This window comes from Lepidothrix coronata, unplaced genomic scaffold (genome assembly GCF_001604755.1).
Source record: "Lepidothrix coronata isolate B3197 unplaced genomic scaffold, Lepidothrix_coronata-1.0 Scaffold213, whole genome shotgun sequence".
Taxonomy (NCBI): domain Eukaryota; kingdom Metazoa; phylum Chordata; class Aves; order Passeriformes; family Pipridae; genus Lepidothrix; species Lepidothrix coronata.
Genome location: NW_016690393.1, coordinates 460,182 through 469,399, shown reverse-complemented (window position 1 = coordinate 469,399; position 9,218 = coordinate 460,182). Strand labels below are relative to the sequence as shown.

The 9,218-nt window shown below is 55.5% G+C and overlaps 1 protein-coding gene across 1 annotated transcript; it reads left to right on the top strand.

Moving 5' to 3' along the window:
* The first annotated feature begins 3,116 nt into the window (after window positions 1-3,116).
* Window positions 3,117-4,598, top strand: RPRML (reprimo like). The gene is made up of 2 exons (XM_017833302.1): window positions 3,117-3,246; window positions 3,805-4,598. Exon 2 carries the CDS (start codon window positions 3,917-3,919, stop codon window positions 4,250-4,252), a length of 336 nt encoding a protein of 111 aa, XP_017688791.1. The 5' UTR covers window positions 3,117-3,246; window positions 3,805-3,916; the 3' UTR covers window positions 4,253-4,598.
* Window positions 4,599-9,218: the final 4,620 nt, after the last annotated feature.

The window sequence follows — 9,218 nt, the reverse complement described above, 5'->3', positions numbered from 1 at the left end:
AGCTCGCACAGGGACCTAAGAAACCCTGGCAGCGAGTCCTCGGCACTGGTGACCTGCAGCCGCGGGGCTGGTAACAGGCTCTTTCCCATAGGCTCTTCCGCCTGGCTTTAATTCCTCGCAAAATCTTGGGCGCTCCTTCCTTTCGTTAACTCTTGCGGGAAAGGCGGCTCGTTTTAAACCCCGGCTGAGCCGCCCGAGTTCAAGGATTTAAGGAGAAATAGAGCAAATACACACTGATATGAAAGCGTGGGTTCTCAGCTCAGAGATGGGCAAATGGGAATATCCCAGCTGGGAGCTGAGGGAGACCCAGCCAAAAATTGGACCCGGTGGAACCAGCAGTTTGGGTATAAACCTGGACATGGGTTCAGCTTTGGGGCCAGATAGTTTGGACCTGATTTTCTTCTTGCTTGTATTGTTTTTTTCCCCTCTGTGTCCTCAGGAACGGCTCCTGTGCTAAGCAAGTACAGGGAATGGGATGTGCACAGAAATGATGGAGCTGCCTGTGGATGCCTCCCAAAGGGGTTTTATCAACATCTCATTGCCCTGCAACACCAAGGGCAGAGACGGGGGAACTCCACAGACAGGCTGGGGGGCGAAAGGGAGAGAAGGGCTGTTTCCCTGGAGCCCTGGGTTGCTCCCTCCCAGCGAGTGACAGGGGTTGGGGACAGTAATGAGGCGACCCTGGGTCAAAATGATCCAACTCAGAAATGCCAGGCAGTAAAAATGAGCCTATATTGGTGCCAAGAGCTGTACCCACAGCCTGGCAGTGCCAGAGGCTGCAGGGGATGTGCCCAGTGCTGTGTGAGAGCACAGCCCCAGGCCAGGAGAGATGGGGATAACAGCACCTGTCCCACATCCCACGGATCTCAAGGAGGCGGCAGTGCCTGTGAGGGTGAGATGGAGATGTGGACTCTGCTTCAGGATCTGGAGCTTTCCTTGGCTTTGAAAGAAGATGTTTTGATGCCTCTTGGCTTCCCCAGCAGCCCCATGGGCCCTGTGGGTGCTGCTGTCCCCCCATGGTGTCTGGGCTCTGCTCACTGGGATCACTGGGATCATTGTCTGCCTGGGATCCAATTCCCTCCCCAGGGCTTGTTAATGAGGATTTGGCAAAGGGGACTAGAAGCCCGTTGACCCTCACATGATGTCAAAAAGGGCTGTACCTTGGCTGAGACATCAATACAACCCCCAGACCTGCTTTTGGGTAGCTCTAGTCTTGCCCTGCTTCAGACCCCAGAACCACCTCACACTGCAGACCCCATTAGGCAGTTTTAGGGCATTCAAATCCCTTATTTTCTGCCTGGACGTGCTGCCTACGTGGCCTTCTGCCCATATGGCTGCCTGTGCCCATGTGCTACCCTGTGTCACACTGTGACATGTCCAAGTGCTTAATGGGAGGGACAATTAATTCATCTGAAGTGTCCAGAGAGAACTGCGGGACCCTGCTGGGCTCTGCACACCCCCAGACCTGAGCTGCCATCCATGGCCCAGGCTCTCCTCACCAGGGACTCATCCTGCCCAGCACCCAATTGCCCAAAGTGGCAAGTGCTGCTGCTCCCCAGGGTCCTGCAGGTCCCTGAGTCCTGGAACTCCCTGCCCAGCGTGGGCTGTGATACTCCCAGCATGGTGTAAAAACTCTGAAGAAGAAGGAAAAAGTAATAAAATGAAGAATTTCACCTGCCTGGACCTTCCCAGGCTGGTCATGCCCGAGGACAAGGATGGCATGAACTTACCCAGCATGTCTGGGTGGAATTTCCCAGCCAGCTGCAGGAAGGTGCTGCTTGTCCTGGAAGCATCACTGGCATGTGGATGTCCCATCCCTGGAAGTGCTCAAGATCACCTCGGACAGGGCTTGGAGCAACCTGGTCTAGTGGAAGGTGTCCCTGCCCATGGTTTGGAGGCTTAGAACTAGATGAACCCAAACCATTCCAGGATTCCATGATGTTACATCCAGGCACTGTGTAACAGGCAGTGGGATGCTCCTGATTTTGGGGTCTGTGGTGGGATAAAGGCAGGGGAATGTTTGGGAGCCCAGGCAGCCCCATCGCCACAGGCTGTGACCCAGGAGTGTGTGTGCAGCCCAAATCCATGCTGGGGTGTGCTGGGAGAGGAGAGGCTGGAGCTGGAGCCACCAGAGGGAGCAGAAACTCCTTCAGTCTGGGAGCGAGCGGGGAGAGGAGCTCCCACCCACCCGGGCTGGGGCACTGCGGGTGCTCTGCTTTCCCGTGGGGATTTTTCCCGGCCCTCAGGTTAAACACGAGCAGCAGCTCGTTGGATCAGGGCTTTCACCTCCTCCCTGCAAGTGCTTCTTCTGCAAAGTGCCCTCACAGCGGGAGCGGCTCAGTGAGAGAACACCAGGTGCTGAACAAGGAGGAAAATGCAACAAGTAAACCCCAAACCGAACAGTTTCGTGCCCTTAAAGTCCCAGCAGAGAGCAGGGGCACAGGTCCCTGCCCAAAAGGAAGATCAGCTGGCACTGCCCCTACAAAGCTCCCCCCACCCTTGGTCAGTGCAGGCTCCTGCCTTTGGCTGCAATTCCTCCATCCTCATTTTCGGTTTGTTACGATCCCCTCGGGGGCTGGGCAGAGGAAACGAGCCAAGATGGACATGGATAAACCGGGACAAGGTGCTCAGGTTCTGGTTTGGGGGTGACCTGTGCCATCCACACACGATTCCAGGCACACACCAAAGGGCAGAGCTGGGGAGCCGGGACATGGCAGTGCCACGGGCACAGCCCTGGGAGGAGCAGGGTCAGGGCTGAGCCAGACATGGGTGGGCACCCTGACCTGGGGGGTCAGTCTGGGAGCTCGGGCAGACACAGAGAGGGCAGCGATGATGAAGCTTTCCGTGGGATTGTCCTGGTGGGGCTGAGGGGCCTGTGGTGCTCCAGCCCTGGATGCTGCTGTGGGACAGGGCAGAGATCAGGGGCAGCACTGCAGAGCTGCCCTTCCAAGGGCCAAAGGAGCAGGAGGGGGGAGAAGAGAGAGACCAGTGTGCTCTGAGGAGGAAACCCCCGGCCGGAGGAACGGGGCTGGATCAGCTCCTCCCGAGGCTCAGGACAGGCATCGCCGAGCAGAGCTGGGGGTGGACCGGCTGCGTTGGGCTGCTCGGAGAACGAGTGGGTGGCACGGAGCAGCAAACGGGGATCAGCGACGGCAGCGCTGGCCTGAGGCTCACAGGAGCCTTCGGGGGAGGGGACAGGGACCGGCCGGGGGGAACAGCGACCGTGCAGGATGCTTTTGGGAGCAGGTGGGGGGGGGCTGGAGGCAGGGATGAGTTAGGTGCTGCTCCACAGGGCCTCAGGGGTCAGCCCCCACCCGGGGGTGGCACTGGGCTGGGTGTGGGCACCCGTGGCAGGGCAGAGAAGGGGTGCCCAGCGTGGGGAAGGGGTGGGCAGCAGGGTGAGCGTGGAGGGGGAGGAAGGCGGTCCTGGGGGGAGGCTGGAAGGGGGTGGAGTTGCTGTTTTTGCTTCGAACACGGTGAGGACTTCAGCGTGGAACTTGCATTTGTGGAGCTCCCAGCCGGCAGGCACCAGCTCTCCCTCCCGCGGGGGAGCCCCGGCAGCGGGTGGCACTGCTTTAGGAGGGCAGCTCGGGGCAGTGGCCAGGGCAGGGGGCATGGGGTGATCTCTGGCTCCGTCCTCTCCCCCGAGCCCCCTTCGCCTCTTCTCTCTCTCTCTCCTTTTGCTGTTTTGGGAGCTCGTGCCAACGCCGTGCCAGGAGGGATCTGGGAGCCAGCCATCCCTTGGCTGCATCCCTGGCTTCCCACCTGCTCCCAGCCTCGGGGAAGTTTCCCTCTCCATCCCAGGCGCCGGGAGAAGAAAGGCAGGAGGTGCCCCGGAGCCCGCGAGGGGTGGGCAGGGGGACAGCCCGGCTTCCCTTCCGCCTCTCCTGAAGATTTTGGGATCCCTCGACAGACCATGAATGGATCCTTTTTCAACCAGACTCTCCTGGAGCAGGGAGCTGACCCCAACAGGACCCAGGGCTTGGGGGTGCTCATGGCCTGCTGCAACGGGACCAGCGCCGTGCTGGCCACCGACGGCGGCTCCTCGGCGCTGGCCCCCGACGAGAGGAGCCTCTTCATCACCAGGGTGGTGCAGATCGCCGTGCTCTGCGTCCTCTCCTTGACTGTCATGTTTGGCATCTTCTTTTTGGGCTGCAACTTGCTCATCAAGTCCGAGAGCATGATTAACTTCCTGGTGAAGGACCGAAGACCTTCCAAGGACGTGGGCGCTGCCATCATGGGACTTTACTGAGGCTCCTGTAGGCAAGTGAACTGTCTGGACCCGGTGCTGAGATGCACATTCCGTGTGTTTGGGGCAGCTGGGGGGGAGTGGGAAGGGAGGGGGGGTCTTTTAATCTCTCTGTGTCCACGGGAAAGCAAACCTGTGCTTCCCAACCAACAAACTGTCGGTGTGCAGGGGGAGATGTCCCCGGAGCTGGGTGAGGCACAGTGAGTGCCCAGCATCGTGTTGCATGCAGAAATGGCTTAAGTTTTGCATGAAACTTGCAGAAACAGTGATAATGTGCAGATCTGGACTCTTTCCTGCTGTTTCCTTGGATACTGCTACCTGGGCTTGAGGGCTCAATTAAAAAAAAAAATAAAAAAAAAAGGGAAATAACTCGTTACAAAAAGAAAACAAAAGAACAAACTAAAGGGAAAGCAAAATGCAGGGTGTAGACTTTGTCTTTGGCAGGGGCAGGGAAGTGCCCTGTGGGTCATACAACCAAGTCTGCATGCTCCCAAATGTGTCAGTCCATGTGTCAGTGTTCTGGACCTTGAGCATGCACCTTCTGCTAGTTTTGTAACAGGGAAAGCATGTTCTTCCTTATTTTTCTGAGCTATCTTGTTAAATAAACTGGTACTTTCTTCTTTCACATTCTGCTGAAGGAAGAAAAGGACCCAGATAAACACCAACCCCTCTCCACCCCCAAATCAAAAGCATGCTTGTTTTTTGTACACACCAGCCTTTTTTTCCAAGTGCTATATTGTTACAGTCCTTGAGGTTTTTGTAGTTTTTTTGCAAACTGGTGAACATTCAGGAAAAAAACCCAACCTGTTTCAAAAGAATTTTGTGGTGTCTTTATTCTTTGTGTGTGTGGAGTTCAGGAATTTCAATCCTGCTTCCAGATACAACCATCTCACCTTCCAAGTGAACTGTAATCAGAGGTATTTCTTTAAAGCAGAAACCACCACCATCATTTTTCCCAGGCAAGTATCAGTTATCACCAGCAAATAAATTCATCAGGAACTACATATTCCAGGCTCATATGAAAAACCTGCAGAGTGCTGAAGCAAAGACTCATAAAGATGCTTCGAGTGCCTCTTGTGAAGCAAGATTTCAGCCTTTGAGTTAAAACCTCCAGCTCCTCTGATCCTTATGAGCTGTCAAAACTGAATTATGTGAGAGGAGGAGGACTCCTGACCTTTGTTCTGTGATGGAATTACAGCTCTGGCTGTGGGTGTGAGATGGAAATAATTTGTGTTTTGTTGCGCCAACAATATTCCTGCTGGGTCCACTTCTGTAGTGGGAAAGCAACCCTGGATGCTGGAGGAGCTGAGGACCTGAGCTATTTGGATGGAAATCCAGAAGAACAGCTCTCTGCCTTTCCCAGAGGGAGGAGCACGATTAGAGAATGTTTTGTAATTAATCAGTATTTGCTGAGCACCTTCTGGGGGTTCCCAGGGGATGTGGAGCAGCACTAGGGCACTGCTGGCTCTGGTTGCTCCCACTCACCTGTTGCCTGGATGAGCCTTAAGAGCACAACAGCAACGTGGAGGCAGGACCAGAATTTGGGATTGAAAGCCCTGAAATGTCCTGTTGGTGCCAGTGGAAGGGCTGAGCAGGCAGGGCTGTGATTTTACTGTGATTCTGTGATTTTTGTGGCAGTTGTGGGTCTGCAGACCTGAGCTGCCTTGTCAGCATGGAGGGTTTCCTGTCCTGCTGCCAGATGTGAGAATGGCCTCACAGGGCAGCCTGGAAGGGGATTTTGGTCCCTGCTGCTGACAGGGGTGTTATGGCCATTGATCTCCTGGCACAGGTTGCCCAGAGAAGCTGTGGCTGCCCCTGGATCCCTGCAAGTGTCCAAGGCCAGGTTGGACAGGGTTTGGAGCAACCTGGGATAGTGGAAGGTGTCCCTGCCCATGGCAGGGGGTGGCACTGGATGGGCTTTGAGGTCCCTTCCACCCTAAACCACTCTGTGATTCTCAGATTCTCTGATCTGCTTGCACAGGAGTGCAAATCACTCCCAGTGTGGGGGCTCAGCCTGCCCAGACCTGAGGGTGAGATGGGAGTAACCCCAAATATACGATGACCCAGCTCTGCAAACCCTTGGGCTGGACCCGTGTGTGTCACCCAAAGGTGTAAGTGCATCTCCAGGCCGCTGTGTTGCCACAGGACAGCCCAGGTTTACCCACTGAACTCCCATCCCATTCTGCTTTCAGCTGCCATCTGGTCCCTCTTGCTGGCCCTTCCACCAGCTGTGGCCCCAACACAAGGTGGAATTCAGAGGTGATGGAAGAAACCCTGCAGTGTTAGTCAGGAGAGAAAGCTCACAGGGAAAGCTGCTAACCCACAAAAAGTGCCCAAATGCCCATAACTATGCCCTGGGTGAAGAACTGCTCCCACATCTCAGCCGTGCCCACCTCTGCCAGGGCCCTGCCAGCTCGTGTGTGTGCTGGGGGTCCTGCTCCCTGCAGTCCCACGGGGCCACCAACTTGCCAGGTGTCCTTGGAGGCCACATCCAGGAGTGGGGGGGGGGTGTCTTCAGCCCCTTCGCGCCGTGGAGTCTTCCAGAGGTGAGGAGAAACATCACCCACGGCAAAGTCACGTCCACGGGAGGTGGAGGAGCCACGACAGGGCCCAGGCAGCAGAGCTGGGCACCTGCTGGGGCAGGAGGAGCCAACTGGGAGAGGGAAGCCCAGCTTTACACTGGCTTGTCCGTCCTCTGGTGGTGCTGTGTGTCATTCCTGGTGTGTCATTCCTGGCAGAAGGGACGTGTCTGTGTCACCAGGTCGTGTGGGCCGAGAGAAGCGGTTGGTGGGCACCGTCCCCATTTCCGTGCCACAGCACATGTCCCCGTGGGGTCACTGGGGTTGCTGGGCTTCTGTCTTGCTTGCAGAGGGTTTAAGACACTTGCACATAAGTCCCCACCCCACTAGATTCCCAATAAAAGTCTGATTACCCCGCTGAGAGGAGGAATTACTGGGGAAATGAAGGTCTCTGGAGGACTGATGCCAGCACTGAGACAGCAAGAGGAGACCAGAAGAAGACAACAGAGGGCTGGCACGGTGAGGGAACCCCTTGGGGCAGAAATGTGGGGTCTAAAGACCCTCTTGAGGTGAAATCATGGTGTTGTTTTGACTGCCCTGATTCCATCCCCCCCTGTTCTCCTGGAGCCAGTGCAGGTCATGCCTGGTGGGAGGGAAGGTTCTGAGGGCACCACGTTGTCCTCCAGATCTCAGGGGCAGAGCTGCCCTCCCAGCCCCTGAAAACCCAGCTGCCCTGCCCCAGAGGCACGAGTCCTGCAGCCAGGGGACGAGGTGGTTACTCCAGGGCTGCTGTGAGTAACCAGCCCATAATGGCTCCTTCTGCTGCCTTTCCCCACAGAGAGCTGTGGTTTGTCACCTCACACCCACTCATTTAGTGTAAAGCTCACAAGTGGGTACCAGCTCTAAAGAAAATTTAAGCAGCTTTTTTTTTTTTTTTGAACAAGGCAGGTGTGATGTTATTTTTATGTATTTTTTTTCTTTTTTAATTGTTACTTGTAGCACAGTAACTTCCAGAATGTCCCCGGGGTGCCAGGAGCTGTACAGGAATGCCTGAGGGACACTGCTGGAGTGACAGGGAGGGAAGGGACGTGCTGAGGTGGATCATCACCTCACACAGAGCAAGGAGCAGCCATTGAGTGTCACCTAAAATCATCTCCTAGCAGTGGAACACCAGAAACCAGTGCAATCCTGTGGGGCTGGTCACACTGGTCTGAGTCACTGGTCTGTCTGGTCTGCATCCCTTCTGTGAAAACAACCATGATTTTGGGCAGTATGTGGTCTTGGAGGTCTTTTCCAACCTTAATGATTCCATGATTCTGTGATCCCGTGACTCTGTGGTCAGTCAAGTTGTCCTGCTGATGGGGAGCTGCTTCTTGTCCCCCCCAAGTGCAACCTGCCCTGGACCTTCACCATCCTGCTCCAGGCACAGCTCCCTGTCTCTGGGCTGGTCCCCACTTGCTGGGGTTCTGTTCCAGCTGGAATGTCTTTTTTTCCAGACAGGCAGCAGGGAAAGAGCAGAGCAAGGCAAGTGAGAGCACTTCCCCCCTGCTGAGCAGCCTGCAAAGAGAAATCCTCTGCCTCTGGAATCACTGAGGGTGGCACAGTTGGAGAAATAAAGAGGTGGATTGACCCACCTGAAAACCCCATCCAGTGCCCCTCAAAAAAAAACCCCAAAACCCCTCAAACCAAGTCCCAGATGATGCCCACCTCCCTCCCCTGCCCTGGCAGCCTGGGCAGAGGGCAAGGGAAGAGTTAAACAGCAGACAGACAGACAGATGGGGGGGGGGAAGGAGGATCCCAACTTGAGCCTGGCACCAGATGTACTGGAGCACCTGCACCAAACACACAGAGTATTTAATAATTCCTGAGAATTGCCATGGTAATGAAGCACAGAGTCAGGTTGTTATGGTAACAGCTTTTTTTTTTTTTTTTTTAGGCAGGGAGGCATTACCCAGGTTGTAACCTGGATCCAGACTGAAAACATTTCTGAGAGCCCAAAAAAAAAAAAAAAAAAAAAAAAAAAGAAGTAAAATGCAATCAAATTAAATAAGTAGCAGTTTCCTGTTTCTCGTCTGGCAGTTCTGGGCTTGTGCTGTAGGTAGGTGGAGGGAACCAGGTTGTTCCAGACACATTGCCCTGGAAAGGCTGAGGAATAGCTGGAGTGGATCCCTGCAGGTTTAAACTGATTCTCAAGGGGGTGAGGGGCTGAACCCCCCTCCTGGGTGGGTCTGGGATGCTCTGCCACCACCTGGATTCCCTGCCAGAGCTCTGGCCTGGCTTCAGGAGTGTCCCCCGTGGGCTCAGGGGAGGGACACGTGTCTGTGCAGTGTCTGTGTGTCTGTGCAGTGTTTGTGCCATGGGCAGACCCCCAGCCCAGCCCAGCCCAGCAGGATGATCCCAGCTCCCAGCCTGCCCCCAGTTCCCTGCATCCCGAAGGGTGGAGGTTCCCA

What these genes read in the sequence shown, in the direction of transcription:
- RPRML (XM_017833302.1), top strand. Translation starts at nt 3,917, where the DNA reads ATGAATGGATCCTTTTTCAACCAGACTCTCCTGGAGCAGGGAGCTGAC.